This window comes from Rhea pennata, chromosome 5 (assembly GCF_028389875.1).
Source record: "Rhea pennata isolate bPtePen1 chromosome 5, bPtePen1.pri, whole genome shotgun sequence".
Classification (NCBI taxonomy): Eukaryota; Metazoa; Chordata; class Aves; order Rheiformes; family Rheidae; genus Rhea; species Rhea pennata.
In genome coordinates, this window is record NC_084667.1 from 68,949,053 (window position 1) to 68,968,436 (window position 19,384).

At 39.0% G+C, this 19,384-nt stretch overlaps 2 protein-coding genes across 3 annotated transcripts in view; one reads left to right on the forward strand and one right to left on the reverse strand.

Annotated features, from left to right (window-relative positions):
* The window catches only part of FANCM (FA complementation group M), a 78,236-nt gene that overhangs the window by 56,957 nt on the left and 1,895 nt on the right, over positions 1 to 19,384 (reverse strand). Inside the window, exons 3-4 of the mRNA XM_062577708.1 lie at positions 18,722 to 18,799; positions 17,532 to 17,690 (exon numbers count right to left, since the gene is read on the reverse strand). Of these exons, the coding sequence (XP_062433692.1) occupies positions 17,532 to 17,690; positions 18,722 to 18,799 (237 nt within the window). The remainder of the gene's footprint in view (positions 1 to 17,531; positions 17,691 to 18,721; positions 18,800 to 19,384) is intronic.
* Positions 954 to 15,583, forward strand: LOC134140927 (heme-binding protein 1-like). Of its 2 annotated transcripts, none has more exons than XM_062576673.1 (5): positions 954 to 1,211; positions 8,229 to 8,320; positions 9,624 to 9,765; positions 11,229 to 11,412; positions 11,853 to 15,583. In XM_062576673.1, the coding sequence occupies exons 1-5, from the start codon at positions 986 to 988 to the stop codon at positions 12,022 to 12,024; spliced, it is 816 nt and encodes a 271-aa protein (XP_062432657.1). In that variant the 5' UTR covers positions 954 to 985; the 3' UTR covers positions 12,025 to 15,583. The 2 variants fall into 2 exon arrangements, with proteins under 2 accessions (XP_062432657.1, XP_062432658.1); XM_062576674.1 differs by having other exon boundaries at positions 14,750 to 15,583.

The window sequence follows — 19,384 nt, forward strand, 5'->3', positions numbered from 1 at the left end:
GGTCTCTCGTTTGGAAGGCAGTTAACGCTTCACTGTCACGCCGAGCTCTGCACCTGGGGTTGGGCAACAGAAGCTGCGGCTGGGAGAAAGATGCTGATCGGGGCAGCGGGGGGGGAGGGAGGGGGAGGAGGGGGCAGAATTTAGCCTCACATCCCAGAAAGCCAAGAGTTTGATCCCTAGACCTTGGACTCTGTCCTCTCCACATCTCCTTCTCAACAGTGTATGGGAGAGGACTGTTTTCCTACTGAAAATATTAAAAGCCCAGAGGCTTCCCTCTTCTCTCTGAGAACGAAGGCTCACATCTCTTCCTCATTAAGTTTCACGTTGGGAACCCAGAGCAAGACAACTGCAGACAGAGCCACACGCTCCCCACAGACCCTGGGTTCAAGTTCGCCTGCTGTTTTGCTCTTCGCAGCCTTCCACAGAACAACTCTGCTAACGCACCTCTTCCTGGTAAAGACTTCCCATAGCAATTACTAAATCACGCAGCAGCTAGCAGCTTCCAAACTTCCAAAAACTAACCGACCCTGGGCTCTCGCGCTCCTAACTGCAGTCAGTTTGGACCGATCTTGCAGAACAAAATGAAAGATCTGACTTGCAATCACTGTTTAAAAGACACAAATGAAAAATCACAACGAAGGCAGTCCGCCAGGCGAGGAAGAGTAGCGGGGGGGGAGGGAGGGGGGAGGAGGGAGGGGAGAGCCGCCGGGCGGACCCCAGGGCGCCGCACGAAACGCAGACCTCTCCGCGGGCAGCGCGCAGCGGCGGCGAGCAGCCGAGCCCGCCCGCCCGCCGCGGCTCGGCTCGGCTCGGCTCGGCGCAGCGGGGCTGCTCCCTCCTTCCCTGCCCGCCCCCGCCCGCGGCGCGCCGGCCCCCGCTCAAAGCCCGGGGCAGGGCGAGCGCTTCATAAGGCGGCGCCGCCCGCCGCCGCGGCACTGCGCGGCTCGGCACGGCGCGGCTCGGCTCGGCACGGCCCGGCGCGGCCATGGAGACGGGCGGCTGCCGCATGGGCGGCGCGGAGCCGGGCGCGCCGGCGATGATCACGCTGGAGGACCTGGACGGCATGGCCGAGGAGAGCCCGGACTCGGCGTACCACAGCAACGGCAGCAGCCTGGAGGAGGAGGCCGAGCGCATGGAGGACGAGGAGCAGGAGCGGCTGCTCAGCTACTGGCAGAGCGTGGGCCGCGGGCACCAGGTGGACGTGCCCCGGGGTAAGAGCCGCCGCCGCGCCGCGCCCGCAGCAGCGCGGCCCGCCCGCTGCCCGCCGGGGGGCTGCCCCGGGCTCCCGCCGCCCGCCCCGGGGAAGGCAGCTGCTTCGGGACCGCCGGGGCTCTTCTCACAGCAAGCCTCCCGGGCTGACGTTATTAAACAGCCGATTATTTTCGATTTCCAGACAGGCATACTCTTTCAGGGACTTTTGTAACAAGTCAGGTAACTCCCAACAAGCTGCAAAGGGTAACTGCAAACTTACTTTATTCAGAAAACTTATCTGCACTATCTCATGGTGAGAAGTGAGATTTTAGCATCTCCACTGTTCAGATAAATTGTTTTCAAAGAGGGAGGGAAGGGGGAAGGATCCTTTCCCCCTCCCTCCTCCCTTTTCCCTACTTGAGGTCTCCAAGACTTAAGCAAAAACTTAGACTGCTTTAGACACTACCAAAATGAAACAAGCGGTTATTTTAAAAGTTTTTATATCCCAGAGTGTACAACTTGATTTTCTCCCTCCTTTTCAAGTCATGCTGGAAGTCTCATCTTTCTAATATTTTAACCAGGAAAATTAATTAGTGATTATCCCTTAGGCTTTTAAAAAAGAAATGGCCCTAAGAAATTGCATGCGAACAGAGTTCACTGCTTTGCCAGTGTTTCCCCTTCTAGTAGTCTTTGAACGCAGTGCACCGGAAGAAATGTAACCCCGTAGTTTTGATACACACCCCAGCAGTCACACCGGTTTGCCTCTGTGGCAAGTGCATTAAAATCAGGCCTCAGATGCTGCAGAGACGAAAGGGAGGGAGAGCAGAGAGCCTCCCAGGTGAGGCACCAAGACATGCAGGCTAGCCTGCTCCAAGGAGCTGCTTTGTGTCTATAAGGAAACAAGATTCCTTCCCCTGAAAATATCCAATACACCAATTCCTAGAGATTTCAAAGTCCTGTTTCAAAGATTTAATAAGCAAGATACTATGTTTAGGAAATGTGGCAAAACACTGTTTTGTCACATTTTAGTTACTATGTTTTTTTAGTTACTATGACTTTATATAGCAAATACTTAAGAAAAAAAAAATCACCTGAAATAGTGTTTCAGGTATTATCCAGGGCTCTTCACAGTGATGTTTATTACCAGATGCAACTCTTAGTTTGCATTCCCAAGTATAATAAGGTCAAACAGTCTTATTTTTTTCTTAGACTATTTCCTGGAATCAGGAGCCAAACAATACTTAGGAGCAAACCTGAGCAGGTAAGGCTCTCTTCTAGACTTAGGCGAAAGGAAAGAGATCCTTTAAAAATAAAGGGAGTGGATATGTCAACAGTGGATTGCATCTCAATTAGAGCAGCCTAGGAGTTCATCTGATTAGTTTACATAGCCTATTTAAAGTTCAAGTTAACTCTTAATATCTGCATTTAGTACTCACTACAGTCAACTAAAGCATCACTGAGCCTCAGGAAATACAAAGAGAAAGCACAGATGATGTCCGGTGAAGAGAAACCCCCTCCCCTTCAGTAGGGAGCAAACTAGGTCTCTGCTTCCCACACTCCATTTAAGCAGCTGGCATCACTACAGCACAGTTTAAGAGAGGACAAGACCATTACTTGGCCAGCTATTTACAGCCGTACAGGCAGCTGTGGAGACAGGACACTGCAGACCTTGGCAACAGAATGTGTATTTTCTGTAGTCTAATGAAACAATCCGCAAAATGAGAACAGTGCCATCATTCTCATCAATAGCTCTCCACTCCCACAAGCTCTAACACCTCTCTGCTGTGGTGACAACATATCTTTTGAAAAGATTTGCTTCTTAGCTTTTGTTACCACATTTTTGTGAATAACAGGAATATCATAAGCCTTCTAAAAAAAATACAAGATTTCATGAGATTGACACCAGCTTATCAATTATCTTCCAGCCTATCAGTTTATCACTGTTAAGGGCTTAATGCTATAGACTGACTCACTGGACTATGCCAGACTTATCAGCAAAAGGGTGAAAGAAAATTTAAGATGCAGAAATATATAACCTAGCTTTCTTTCCTTGAAAACTCTATTTTATTTTATCTTCTACCAGTAGAAGCAAAAGATGTGCTACAATACTTTAAATTTCTCAATTCTAATTTCAATAAGATTAACAAACAAGCTCAGAAAAGTTGCCACCCATCAAAACCATCCACTTGCTAAAGCATAAAATTGTCTAAGATACTCAGTGTACAGAGCAGCATGCTCTGAGACCAGGTGTCCTGGCTCCAGATCAAACTTTGGATCCTGAATAGTAGTTTCCTATCAACTCAAATATTCCTCTCACGCAGAGGCTGCCACACAAGCAGCAGCACAGCTGTGTGGGCACAGAGGCTGCTGGAAAGCCTTAGCATCTGGCTGCCAAAGGGCTTGTGCAGGGAAGGACTACAGAGGCACCATCACCGGGGCATTCCAGCAGTGCAGGCTCACAGCCAAGCCTAGCCTGAGTCAAGCACTGCAACTGCTGGCAAGACAGTGCTTGTAAACACCTCCCAGAGCTGTTTCCCAATTATTCTCTCCAAGGTGCACGGTACACTGTCCAGTGGTTCTTTTCGGTATGGAGATTTGGTTCCTAGTATTGTAAAGGCTTTCTCCTCTCTTCTGGAACGATAAGGTTTTGTGGGCCTCTACATTAAGGCAGGTCTGGTCAGGTACATTAAGACATGCAACATTTCAAACTCCACTTAATCTTGCTACTACATACTAGTCTTGTCAAATGCGCGTTATCACTATAAATCCCTTTGTAAAGATTTGCCTCTTTTGTAACACCTATCTATAGTACCAACTGTAATTACAAATTTAAGGTTTAACTAAACAGTCTTCACCTAGCTACACTGCTACAACTCATTATCACCTTATTCTTTGTTTTTTTCACAGTAGTATTTAAGGTAAAAGCTTTGACTGATAGAGGACATGTAGCTCAAGCAACTTGTTTGTTTTGTATTTGTTGCAAATAATAATCCTAAGTACTATGCAAGTTAAAATATGTATAATACAAGTGTTAGAATTGAACGATGCAGTGAAGCTGAATGCACGTTTTACCTGTGTGCGTGTCTCTGTCCTGGACACTCAAGTCTGAAATGGGACATCCACAGTGGAAGTATGGCATCTGATCCTCCCCTTCTTGGCAAGGAATATACTTTTCTTTTGAAGTCCCAGCTCAGCCTTACACTTCAGTTTCCCACAGGCCTTTGTACTCTAAGAGTACTTGGGGCAGTAGTGACAAATATTCAGAACCTTTTTACTGGCCTTTTTTGATCTGTAACTAAGAGTGATACACTGGAAAAACCATCCAGTTCTTTTCAGAAGCTCATCAATAAATATGATGAGACCAGCCAGCCGTGGATGAGGGCTGCATGACCTTCTCCTGACAGGGCAGCGATTCTCAAAACCTTCTCCTACTTCAGTGGTTGAGCTCATCCTGAGGCATCTCCCTGCACAGACACGGTGGCCCTCAGTAGCAGGGAGCTTCCTCTGGAGAGATCTCCTCAGCCCAGCTCCTTGCTCCACCTTTTTCTGTTGCCACAGCCACTCACTCCCCCAGAATTTGCCAGAGAATTGATTGAAGTAGGTAATGCAGCCAGGGTTTCGCCCCGCTTCAAATGTTGATGCTACTTCCTCCTTGTTTTCTAGATGCCAAATTTAATGCATGCAGTCTAATTCTAACATTTCTAAATTCTCAAATACAAGACAACTGAAGCTGAACTTGGAGCTACCTGAAATCCTGTAGAGCTGGGCTCTCATAATTAACCAGTAATCAAAAATTAAGTATTTTTAACTTCTACTGCTCCCAAGGTAAACTAGCTAATTCCACCACTGTATGATCCTTTTTGTAACATTCAGTGAAGGCTAATGAAGCAAGCACTCAAATGGAAATGAAATAAAAAACTAGCTTGCAAGAAAATTAATTTTGAATATAAAGATGGGCTTCAACAGTGCACTGACAGTCAGGCATAGATCCATGAACTGAAAAATAAAACACCTGAAAAGACTTTTGATAATTGTAGCCTCGTATTCTCTACATTAACATGCAAAAAAAAGTGATCATATTTATCAATAGAGAGTTAAACTTTTTAGAGTCCTAATATTTCCTAACTTTCAAGTACTCTGATTAAAATTCAATGTTGGATGTCTAATTTATTTCTATTTTTACTTTCAGCCTCTGAAGAGATCAACTTTAAATATCAGTTATTTTTAAATTTATTTCTCAAAGACTATTTTAAAAAATGCTTAAACTACAGTATAGCGTTCTCCCCTCTATTAGAAAAATCTCTCACTCCAAACAGTCTTACAGCTGAAACCCCTGCACTGCATGCCAGGAGATGTGGGTTTGATTCCTAGCTCAGTTATAGATTTACTAGTGATCTAGGCTAAATTAATTCTGCATCTTAATTCTTGTTTTCTCTGAAATGTGGGTAATATTTTCTTCCCCACATCATGCTGCTTTTTCCACTTAAGGGAGTGAGGTATTTAAAATGCTTGAGAGCAGGGATCTTATTTCAGTTGAAGCTTCTACTCCTTTTCAGGCATGTGTTTTATATATATGACGTAGAATGACAAATTTATATGCAATTATCAAACACTGTACAAAAATAGATTTCTAAATCCTTATCAAAGTATATAAATGCCTATATCATCCCTCAAATCCCTTGAGAGACAATGGATCTCCTTTGAAAGAGAGGCTCCAAAAACAGAGTGGGTTCAGCCTTCAGTTCCTAAGACTAACCTTATATCATAGAATTTCCAAGCCTTTCTGTCAGGGATCAAATTCTAAGCAGAATATATTTATGAATTGCAGTTAGAATCGATGCCAAGGCAACCACAGCAGCAAACACCTAACCCCGTCACATTTAAACTACCAAACCGTAGGAGAACAGAAGTACTAGGCTATGCACTAGCTCTCTTCCCCGCTTTGAGCTCGTCTGGGGAGCGTAGTGATTGCTACAGACTAGGGTGGCTGCTAGTGGCACTGCTTCTGCAGAGAAGAGGGTCACTACAGAATTCTTACAAAATGTGAAAATCATAAAAAAATGTCCAAGGATGTTTTAGTTTCATCTCCATGTTGGTAAGTGGGCATGCAGGTACTTAAGAGCTCTTCAACCAAAGTTAAGCATTAACATTTAGTCTGCTTCACTAAATGATCCCCCACTAGCAGTGTCAGAGCTCAGATTTAAGGCCATACTCAATGCCCTTCTTGTTCAGACAGAAGAAAGGGGCAAACATAGGCAGCATGCAAAATACAAGGTGTTCCAATTAGTCAAATAAAACTGGTACATTTTGTGTAATCCATACTAGTGCTTTATGGTAACTACGACTAATCTGAGAACACTGAACCACTTTTTTTTTTCCAGCCAGGTGTAATGGAATCTGACAAACAGAAAACAAATTATGAGACTTGCTTTACCCTACTCCTATGTAATTTATTTTTCAGTTATGCCATAATCTTATGAGAGGTTGGAAGGAGCCTCTGGAGGTCTCTAGTTTAACCTCCTGCTAAAAGCAGAGCTAGATTCCAAGTTAAGCTGCTAACTTTTAGGTTTCGGGTTGATCAGGGCCTCACCCAGCTGAGTGTTAAATGCTTCCCAGGACAGAGGATTCCACAGCATCTCTGAGCGCCTGTCCCAGTGTTTGACTACCTTCACTGTGGGGTTTCTTTTCCTCCCAAATACCTACTGAAAATTTTCTATGCAACAACTCACATCTGCTGCCTCTCATCCTGTCATCATCTGTCTTCAGGAAGAGCCTTATCCTTCTCTGTAACTCTTACGTAGTGGAGACTCCAATTAAATCCCATTCCTGCCTTTGCCTTCTCTTCCCCAGGCTGAAGGCATCCAGTTCTGTCAGCCTCCTTCTATGCCTCACGCCCCCACTCATCCTGGTGGCCCTCCACTGAAGTATCTCACGTCTGCCAGTGCCGCTGCTGTACCACGGGGCCCCAAACCAGGCACAGCACACGAGGGGCAGCTTTATAAGCGCTGAAGAGAACAACCACCTCCCTTGACCTGCTGGCTGCAGCCTTGCTAATACAGCTCAGCAGGCAATCTCATTGCTGCAATTGCACACTACTGACTCCTGCTCAAGGTGTCCACCAGGACCCCCAAGGCCTTTTCTTTAAAGTCTCTCTCTTAAATGATTTTTATCAAGAAGTAGAAAAGATTGTGAACTTTTCTTTGCAACTTGTTTGCCTTTTCTCTTTAAATCCTGTTCTCCTTTGAGGACTTATTAGAAAGGCTTGCATAAAGAAGTCATCATTATATAATTCCCGTTAAGAGTCAGAACTCCACTTTACCTACACTGAATCTGGATCATCACGGCATCACAGCTGGAATGCACTTGCTATGAGTTTCAGCAATAACGCTCCCAGGGATCATTGCTAGCAATGATTCACATGTCATAACTGGGTATCAATAACAAGAGCTAGCCAGGACATGAGTCCAGCCCACGGCTGTAACCCATCCTGCACGGCACCATCTGCTTAGGTGCTGCAGCTGCTGAGGGACAGCACTGGCTTCACACCTGCAACCATTCTGATTAACAAGTAGCACTGAAATTTGCATAATTTCAAGCTTAAAAGTAAAATATTGGATGCAAAACATCCAAATAATAGTTTCCACAGTAATGTTTTCTAGAATGTGTGAACAGGAAGAGCCAGCTTGATATACTACTTAGTGCAAACACACATTAATCCAACATAGAAAGAGTTGCTAGAACTGGCAATATCATCTGCACTGAACCAGAAAACTGCCAGAGGCATCTCTAGGTTAATGTTTAACATCAAAAGCCTTTAATAGATACTTGTACAGTTGAAATATATGAGGAAAGAGTAAATCTGCTCTATTAAGCAGTATAAACAATAGAAGTCAATTAGCTATTCCTGTCAATATTGGAAACCAAACCAAATTTGTTCTAAATACAAAATTCCCAAAAATGTAACAGTAAAATGAAACATTTCATTATTATTTCTATAGTCTTACTTCTGAAATTTAAAACACATGATTTCATTGCAGACATGGCAGAGCCAATTCAGCAGCTGACTAGAAATAACAGTCCCCAGGAGAGACAGACCATCCCCTTCACTCTGATCCAGCGCAAAGAAAAGGTAATGTTTTCATTCTCAGCACTTTCAGCACTCATACCTAGCTCTCAAAACTATTTTCCTTTATAAAACCATTTTTATCTGTACAACTGGATAGGTAGTTGGGCATTTTGTTTTTAACACCTTGCCATTTTTTGTGTCAATTTTTCTTTTTTTATGTAACTAGAAAGTGGCAGGAAGTTCAGAAGATGGTCAGAAATTGCAGTGTTTGTGATTATTTTAGAATTTAACAAACTAAACTCACATTTTGACATTTAACATAAAATGCTCATTTTGATCACTAAAATCAATGCAGTTGCCTCGTTACTGAATGATAATTAACATGGCTATGTAAAAAGTAATCAAAAGAGATTAATATCTCAATTTAAAACCAAACTTGTCCTTTTGTATCATGGATCATTATCAATGTGTAATTTACAAAAACGTCTTATTCTCTAATAAAAAATGAAATTAATGTCCAAAAAACTGTTTATAGCTCAGAAAATGTGCAATTAAGTGTCCAACTTTAACTGACAAACCAAGAAAATCTTTACTAACCGGGTATATGAAGAGGTATAATGTATAACATATAATATCACATTAAGTTGATCCACAAAATTCAAATTTATCATTATCACTATTTCAGTTGAGTGTATTTTATCTAAACAGTTTGGGACTCCAAGCTCAATTCTGTTGTAATTAGATAACTAGATGTCCACTAACGAGGTCAAAGATAGGAACTGCTTGGAAGCATTTCCTCAGTGGTATTGTAATAAATGCAGATCAAAAAAAACAAAAACAAAAACAAAAACAAAAACTTTCAGTGTTAATTTCAACTAAATATTTAGTACTGCAAATGCAAAAGCTGACAGCTCCTTATTTTTCAAGGAAGACCATCTATATTAGTCTGCTGAAAAAAATATTTTTGACCAAGGTCAGGAGCACATCCTTTCTTGATTTATACAGAAAGGATTAAAACTTGCACATTCATTTCAAGGTCATTTCACTGACAATTTAAAAAAGATGTAGTTATTCTCATATTCAAATAAGATGCATACACACAAATTTTGCATTGTTTTTGTATATTATTATATGCCAACTTAGACCTTGAAATGAAGTGCTTCTAAAGCTCTACACTGTGAACTAAATACTACATAGAATGCACTTAAGCTGACACTCGGACTTAAAATCATTCCTATTGCTTGCCATTCTCTACATTCAGACAAGCTGATTTCTATATGTTATAAGCAAAGCACTGAAATACTGTGTGAAGTTTTTTTAAGTGATTATCTTAAAATACAAAATTATTACCTTACTATGTTTGCAGCTTGGAGATCTGCTTTATGAAAAACGTCAGTATGGAAAAGCCAAGTGGGCTTGTATAAAAATGAAAGAAAAACAGTATGAACAGAGCATATGTCTGGGATTCATGAAGCTTATGAGGTACATCTGTGAGCAGAATTCCTCAGGTAATTGGCTACCAAAATTCTATATTAAAATTAAAAAGTGATCATATTTATGAATCAGTTCCTTCTAATTACAGGGATATTTTTATTAATCTTTTCCAAATATACTGCCCTCTCTATATTTTATATTTTCCTGCAACATAGCCTTTCCACTAAAATTTAAAATGAAGTATGTCTCTTTCTGCATATGTGTTAGAAGAGAACATCTAAAGGCAAGTGATCACTGAACTGATTTCCAAAGGCATTCTGACCACAGCAATGGCTTGGGAATGGAAACTGGCTGTTTCTGTAAACTCTCAGCAATAAACAACATTTTTGCTATAGAAGCTGAGTAATTTACTTTTTACAACAGTATTTAAAAAGCCTGTTCTAAGAACGTGTTCAGAGTTTAACGCTAGAAGAGACCATAACGTCTTGCCTCCCTGATTTTAGCTCTTAATATGTAATTTGTGCATGTCTCAATGGACAGCAAACACTTGTGTGGGTAATACATTTTCCAGAAAGCTATTAAAAAAAAAAACTCAAATACTTTAAAAGGATGGCAAATCCTCCATGTTCTTGGATGTGCCTTCATCAAAAATATGTAACTAGTTTCCAATCTAAATTCATCTGGTTTCAACCCTGAGCCATCAGCCATTCTCCAGTGGATTAAGAAGTACTGCAATCCCAGTGTGTTGCTCTGTAAAGGTCCTTATGTGTCATTATCAAATGAATTTTAATGCTTTTTTTCCAACAAACTAAAAATATCTTAAATTTATTTTCCTTCTTCAGGTATTTTCCCCACTCTCCCCATTCTGTTAACACTTTTAACGTGGCTTAAAAATCATTTTGGCCCCAGAACAGTGCACTAAAGTTGTTTCCAAGTTGCCTACAGAAGTTCTCACATCAGATCACTACTACTTGCACTATCAAGTTCATAACCTTTTACTACAGCATGTAAATGTATAGCTGCATTTGTTAACAGCACTTAGACAAAGCCACAACACAGCCCCTTTGTGTAGCAAATGCCTACATTCTTTGTTCTCAAATATTTTAAAAAATGAGTTAACTGCAGTTTATAAACACAGCCCTCTTAGAGGAGGAAAGAAGCAGTTATCAAGTCAAACTCTGCCCTACATGTAGAAGAGCTCACCAAATACTGCATTTCAGACAGATGTGCCCCATCGATTTACACATATGCACATGTAGCTTATATATATATGTATATATATCTATATATATATATATATATATATATAAAAATACACTCACATGCACATTAGAGACATAATCAAATGCTACTTCCAACTTGGAATACATGAAGACATTTTCTAAACCATCCTACTGAATTCCAGTTAGCAATGAAAGTCTCGTCTGCTTTGTGGTATTCACTTTATATTACTCGGTAGGAGTTCACGAGTTCAGAAGTCGAGCACAGTACGCAGGCCTCCCTTGGTATTTTCTAAAAGTCCCGTATGTCTCCTCAGGACTGTACTTGGGGATAACAATACCTATTGTGACCATAGTGCACACAAACGAATCTCAGTCGGAGATCACCCAGTCAGTGACAGTAGCATACTACCTGCCTGAAGTACTGCAGGACCAGCCACCTCATCCTTTTGACTCTGACATAATCATTGAAGAGTGGCCTTCTACTATTGTTTATAGTAGGTAAGAAACATTTTAATTTTGTTCTAGTAGTAACTATGAAAAATGCATAGTTTCAATTTGGACAAATTATGTATTTTAACTTAAATTCTAAAAGCTGACAGTAACACTTGTTTTTCAGTAACTGTTAAAAGCTGCATGCTTTATGAAACTGGGATATTCAGGAAATAAGTTACCAATTTACTTGGGAAAAAAATGTTTCTGTAAATGTGAAATGTAAAAGCATCTCAAAACACAGAATATTCCATGGAGCCGTGAACAGAGTGCCTGACATACCACTGAAAATGCTGAGTTAATAATAAAATGTAATCTCGGAGATAAATCATAGTGAAGTAGGATCATTTGTGAATTATGACTACATAACTTAAGAGGAGGAAAAATTTTTAGGCTCTGGAAAAATTGTGAATTTTAAAAAGATCTTGATATGAAGTTGATTGTTACAGGAGCTTCAGAGGAATCACCAATGAAGACTCTATAATGAGGGAAATAAACCTGCTGGCAGAAATTCTGGAGTCTCCCGAGTTATGTTTGCAGGATACATTCATCATTGCAGGATATACAAATCCAGCTGCTGCTAACCGACTTAATGAAATATGGTTCCTTCAAAGACCATAGTCTCCCATTTCTCTCAATTACAAGATTCTGTTTTGATTTCATAGCAGAATACTGCAAGTGAATCACATGAGACTAGAATACAAATACTCAAAGAATTTAGAAAAGTGGCTTTTAGCCATTTAGCAAGACAATCAATAAAACTTAATAAACGTACAAAAGTAACACTTGAAACATACACAATTTCCTACATCAAATTTTACATTTTTTAAATAATTGCCTAAAGGTGTTAAAAAGCTCCATGGATTAGTTCACCTTATCTATTTTTTTGAACAAGATAAGGGACATAGAGACTTCTCTCCCCACCCACTTACTAGCATCCCTAAACTGCTTGTGGCTTGGGACTGCTTATGGCAGATCTTGGAGTCTCTGCCCTGGGGCAGGTAGTGCTGCACCAGCTCCAAAAAGGACTCTTTAGGGGCTTTAAATGGGGAACATACTAAAATCACCTCACGTGTAGACTACGCTTCAGAAAGAACTTTCAGATCTTCATTTTTGAAGAAAATTGCTAGATTTAGGCAACTGGGATTAAACCAAGAAGCAAAACTAGGCCAGTGCTGACTAGTTTTGGTAATGTCACCCACAGAGCAGAGATTCTTAATGCTTACCTCAAAAAGCATTTAACCAAAGTACTTTTTAACCATGAGAAGAAACCAAGAAGTCAAAACAGTCCTAGCGCTCATTAAACTTTTGACAGCCAAAGTTAAGGTATACCTTAATCACACACTCATAAGCAATCTCATCACTGTATGTGGTATCCTCAGATAGAAAGTATCATGCTCAGTTGATCATCTTTCTGAATACTATGGTCTTATAATACAACTTTGCTGAATGTTAATACGCTGCAACTGGAGTAATCTGTTAGTTAATTTTTAGGCTCAACTTTTCTAGCAATACTACATAATTAAAGTTATAAATAGGACACATTTCATAAAATCACAGAAAGATTTAGGTTAGAAGTGACCTCCAATAGTCATTTGGTCCTACCCTCTGCTGAAAAAAGGCCAGCTTTGATGGTAGAGAGGCAGCTCAGGGCCTCACTAGGTCATAACCCCTCTGGGCCACTTTCTAGTATTTGACCACTCTCACTGTGAGAATTATTTTCCTAACATCTAATTTTCCATGTTGCAACTTGTTTCCTTTATTCTGCATCCATGTGATATATGGTAATTCTTCAAGTTAGAAAACTGTTAGTGTAGCATGCCATTTTTCAAAGAAGAGCTTGTATAATTCCAAATGCGTTGGAAAGTTTGAAAGCACTATTCAAATTTGACTATATATTACAATTAAAGAGCATCTAATGCACTTTAGAACTGGATTAGCAAATATATAGATATATATATATTTTACTAGAAATCCCTTAACCTCCCCCCTTAAAGATCTGATAAAGTTTAATCATATTACTTAAATTAGTTCACAAAGTATATAAAGTTTCAAGAATTATATCATCAGCATTGTTTATCAATTACAAGATTTATGGCTTTTGAGCTTGTGTTCAGCGGTTAAAACAACACAAGCTGAGCCACTGTCTCTTAGTGCACAGTCCCATTAATTGTCCAACAAAATGGATTTATATAGTACTTCTGAAAAAAAAAGTACAAATCAAGAATTTTAAGCCTGCTAGCACCACAAGGCTTTCTACTGCACAAAACCCATCTTATTCTCCAAATTAAAACCTCTTACTGTGAAGCTCAGTCAAAAATACAGGCTGGAAGCTGGTTGATCACACTTAAGCATGATCAAGATGCCCTCTAGTGCTTGCTGTCCACAAAAGATGACTTCAGTAAAACAGCAAGCAGGAGAGGGGGGAAAAAATACCCTTGTTTTGAACACAATTAAACTGACAGCATTTGTGGAAGAAACAAGCAGTCACCTCTAATTTCTCCAGCTCTTCAGACATTCTCCACTCAACAACACAAACATTTGCATTGCCACAAATTAACTAGATTTTAAAACCGATCTCACTCAAAAGACTGTGGTTTGTTTTCTGTTTTCTTCCCCCCGAAAGCTGTCTGATCTGGTTTGCCAGGAAGCTACTCTGGTTTGCTAGATGGCAATACAGGTGCTTGTGTCAGTTGTGGCCACAACTAGGAACCACGTTCTTTGATGAGGTGACAGTGTAAATGCATGTCAAGGTATCCGTTACTTAACGGGACAAGACGGTGAAGATACCAGTCATGCATCTTTTATTCCTCTAAATCTGTTAAAATCATAGATGCTCACAGCCAGAAAAAAACACTCAGACTTCCTTTTCAACATGTTCAATAGTTTCCTGTCTGAATACCCCTGAATTTACTGACCATCGGGAGTAGCTATTTTAGCTTTGCTTTTTATTTATTTTTAACATTTCTTCATTTTGTTAGAAACACCAGCCAGTATTAAAGTAAAAGCTAATAAGTTGATGGAAAATAATAAAAGCTTTATTATTTGGGATAATAATGCATCCCAGGTTGCATAACAGGTTTTGTTTTGGTCAAAAAAATATATATAAAGGCAAATAAAAATACATTTTGACCTTTAACAAAATTCTATGGCACATTAAAGAAGTTTTTGCAAATTGATTGTTTTTGACAGTTATAGAAATAATATGGATGTTTTTGTAGAAGAAATATCTAATAGCTATAAGGAAGCAACTAACTCCTCGCACCAGAAAGCATTGATTTGTATATATTTTACATAAAAAACTATTGAAAAAAGTGGTTACTATATGGTACATCTCTTTTCATAGGCAACCTTCACCTGAATATTTCTGTGACTCAGCTGCTTATGGTATGGTATAGAAGCATTTTGTTACTAAAATATAAAAATGAGCTGTTTATCTGAATGTGCTGATATCCTAACCACAGCGAAGCGTTCAATGTTGTTTTACGTAAAACTGTGAATTCCAAGATAGTATTTATTTTGATTTATGTTAGACTGCTTATGCTGCTGAGAAAGAACCAGTTAATCTTAAGTTTGAAGATACACTTCATGGCTATGGAACACTACTAACGTCTATAAATGGCCCTCACAAAGAAGGGCACTAAGAACTGCATTTTGTTTTTCATTGAGACACAGAGCATACTTAATAGCTACATCACTGAATGTTATAGAAATGCTATTATTCAAAAATAACATTTTAGAAAGCTTGAAAACTTTTTCAAGCCTGCTTACCTAACTCCTGTTATTGGAATCAGTATTTGATTATCCATCTATTGCTGTGCTTTGTAAGCCATTAGTCAAAGGATTCTCTTTTTTAATTTGAAATATTTGATTTGCACTATTAAAAGGAAATAATAAAACATAATTCACACATATTTTGAAAAATTAAATAAAGTAGCCTTAGAAGAAAAACGTTGCCCTGCATACTGTGTATTTTTCAAACATGTGTTAGTGCCTAAAAAGTTTATTCCAGTTATTGTGATACTCAGGGCCTTGCTTATTGTATGTATACAAATATAAACATAACTAATTTTTCCAGCATTGTTGAGTTGTGCTATTTTACACTGCCCTCCATTTTCACTGAAATGTTCTTGTATTGTTATTGTTTGTTAAAATTAAAGCTGATTCTGTTGTGCAGAGAGTACGCCTGAATTTTATTTTTCTAACACTGACATACTTTTCTTTAAACGTCTGTTTTAGAATTCCATGTCTCAAAATCTCTTTATTGCCATCTTTCCTTTGAACAGAAACAACGTAAGTCACAAGATACTATTTTGAATTCACAAAACCCACTTTAGCCCCAAATTTGAAATGGTCACCATAAACCCCAGAAGTCTTAAATTTTGAAAAAAAATTATTTGAAATTAACATGCCTATGTGGAGCTGCACATGTGCATGCTGCAGGCACACCCCGTTTGTGTGAAGTATTCAGCACGGACTTGTGCAGTTCTTACTGGAGTCACAGAATGAGTTAAGAGCCATTTCAGAATCCAGCTGTAGAGAAGCAGTATTTAATACAGTGATGTATGTATTTGAGTTTTCTCTCTTCCCAAACCTAGACCCCTTTCAGAAGGTACCTCGCAACCGATTCCTTTGGGAAGGACAGGATCACAGCATGTGCTCATTACTTCCTGTGGCTGCACTCCCATACTCTGATATCAAGGTAAACGGACGCCAAAACACATGAGCATGTTAAACACTATAAAAGACAACTTTAAGGGCATGGCTGAGGCCCAGCATCATTCTGCAGGAAACAGCACAGCTACAGAAACACCTCTGTAAAAAACGAGGTATAGAAGCCACTTTTGAAGGTGCCAAAATCTTTAAGATTTGGGCATGGTTTGCCCATGTAGTCTGAAAACAGAATGCTGGAAAAGACTGGGTAACCTCACCTTCACTGTCTGTTATCAATGTGCGCACAAGAGAAGTCTTATGTTCCAATTAAAGTAGCAATTCAAATGCAAATGTCAGATCAAAGAAAGGAAATGGAAACCACCGAAGCCACAGTGGCAGCCATTACAATTAAAGGTTTGTCTATACTCCACAATTACACTAGATTATTCAAATCTACATGCTTATTTCAGTTTTAATATAAAAGCAAAAAAACTCAGACTATCTCACCAAAATCAATATGAGCATTGATGTATCTGTCAGGACGCAAAACTAGTTTTTAAAGACTTTTCTAGCTTATCAGTGGAACTTTTTCATTTAAATAAGCTCTAAAGTTAACAGTTTGAAAACAGCTGATCTAAAAAAAAATCTAACTCTAAATACAGAAAATGAAGGTGCAGATTTGCCTTCCAATGGTCTTCACATTGATTACAAGCAAAATCATTATACTTTTTAACCTAAAACACACTTCAAGGGCAACAGTCCCCTACAAAACTTACTTCTATTTTTTAATTTTTCTTATCCAAAAGTACCTTTTCATTTTGAACTTTTCAGAGTGATGGCTTACATAACACTATGTGTCTGCTTATACCTAATTCCTGAGTAGACACAGACCGTTACCCATCAACTGCCTAATAGTTCTGGTACCTGCTAATCTGTCCTATATTTGAGCAGTAGCTACTGGTAAAAAAAACTCACAAGAAAAAAAAAGGAGGAACTGTATACACTTACAGAGGAGTTAAAAAGCTCTAATGATTATTCTTAACAAGGAAAAAAACATTTTAACCAATATACTATTTATGTAAGGGTGACAATAACCTGGATAACACAAATGCAGCAACTCCCAACCTCTCCACACTACTGAATTCCAGCCAAATTAGGAGAAGCCCTCAATTTAGGGCTCAAATACCATTTTTACAGGGAGTCCTGAAAGCAGATAAGAAAATTAATTTGATAGCAAATTTCCCATCAGAGCTTTAAGTTATTGCAAGGTAATACATAGCACCAGTGCAAAGTGAACCAGTAACTGCTGTAGTTGAAACCATGTTTTTTTCTTTGCCTTCTATTCAAAGACAACATGAATTGCATAAGAAAGTGTTAAATTTGGAAGTTATTACTAGACTAGATAGAGATGTTAAAGAATCACTATTTCTTTAGTGATGCTAACCATTAAGCAATAAAGAAATCCAACAACTCACCCGGATATAAGCATTCTGAAATTCTACTAACTCTTCACCAAGTGGAACAACAATTTTTTCCACACACCGTTCATGTGAATAAGGCTGAATTTCTGGAGAATCTTCAGAACACAGCTCTATCTTCGCAATGAGTAAGTTGGTAATAACTTGCTGCACAGCCTATTTGAGAAGTCACAAAAAAAAGAACCTAATTTCTTATCACTCCAGTGATGCAAGTCCACAGCACAGGAAGGCAACTATTTCTGTATTTTAATAGGCTTTGAACATAATAATAAGAAAAAGGTACTTACTGTCTATATAGATGGATGAAAAATAAAAGACTCTCCAATTAAGAATCTTAAGTATGTATGTAAACAACCTATATAACCAATTTGTGAATGGAAAAATCATGCAATTGCCTTTGCATTTGGGTGATAGAACTCTCTTCAGGCTTGAGAGTGCTGTAAAATATCTCAAGAGACATTACCAGGAGCTAGGTGGCAGATGTACTAATACTGCAACAGTTGAGAAATCTGGTAGCTACTGGACATGTCCAGCTGGTACTGGGTAGCCTAAATATACACTGCCTGTACCATGACAGAGCTACAGCCACTGCCATACACCATCCCAGAAGAACACGAAGTTTAGGTCTTGCTGATTAAGACCAAAAAAGCCTAAAAAAAACTCTTTAAAGTTTTCTCCATTTAGCTCCTCTTTAACATTAAAATTTCTGAGCAGTAAACAACTCACATCGCACTTATTTTTGTCAAGTATTAATGTCTTGAAAAACTCCATATAGAACTCAAGCTACACAGCTTTTCCTCAGAGTGAATTTGGAGGTCCACCTGCCTTAGACTGAAAACTTCATCCTTATTTATAATGATCCAATAAACGGTACTCAGTGAGGCCATTTTGCATTGAGAATATATTCTTCTTGGTTCAAGCAGGTGTGCATTCTCAAACAGCAAAAGGCATGTTAGCAGTTTCACTACATAATCTTACTCCTTTTAAGAAAAGGCATGAAAAAAAGTAATAAAGTCTATAGCAATAAAAGGCAAACATTCAACATCCATTTGCAATGGATTGTAAAGCAGTATAATTTTTATTTGGAACTCTAATAGACCTCATTATCCTCCATGGTATTCACCTTGGTATTAAACATAGCTTCTGTTAAAACCATTACTCTAACCATGAAAGTAGGTTCAACCCACCTTTGTATCGCTGCCTGGTGTGGCACTGAGGGCCAAGATCCGAAACTGATTTGTGTATTTGCTTAGTTCCTTCACAACCTAAGAGGAGGAAAGTTTCATGTTAATATCATTACAGGTGATGATTTGCAGGTACAAACTATACTGATGGAAATATCAAGTAGTAAAGGCTCACAAAATATTCTAAAAAGAGCACATCTAAATTAAAGTGGGAACCAGAAATTCCTCAACTGATATTTTTATCCAAGAACATTTCATTTTGATTATGTTAGCCTTTGGTAACAGAGTGAGTTTGGTAAGTTATAGGAAATGATTTTTCACTTGATTTAACCAGAAGATTAACAGCATAATAACCCAAATAAGCCATCAAAAAAGAGTTTTAAGAACTTCTCTAAAAGTAAATTGCAGATGGTTAGTTCTATCTAATCTGAATCTTGATTAGATGAAAGCTGCTGTGAAAAATCACCTGAGCCTCACTTCAAATTTTTCAGTAGCAATTAGGGAAAAAATTGAAAATTCCTTAGAGCTCCCAAATTCTCATCCTACAACCTTCCACAAGAACAAAAAGGTGACAATTATCTTAGTTGCTGAACATTCAAGCAATAGCCAAACTGCCTCTCTATTTCATTTTCCTGCATAGCTCAACTCTGCCAGTACTACCAGGGA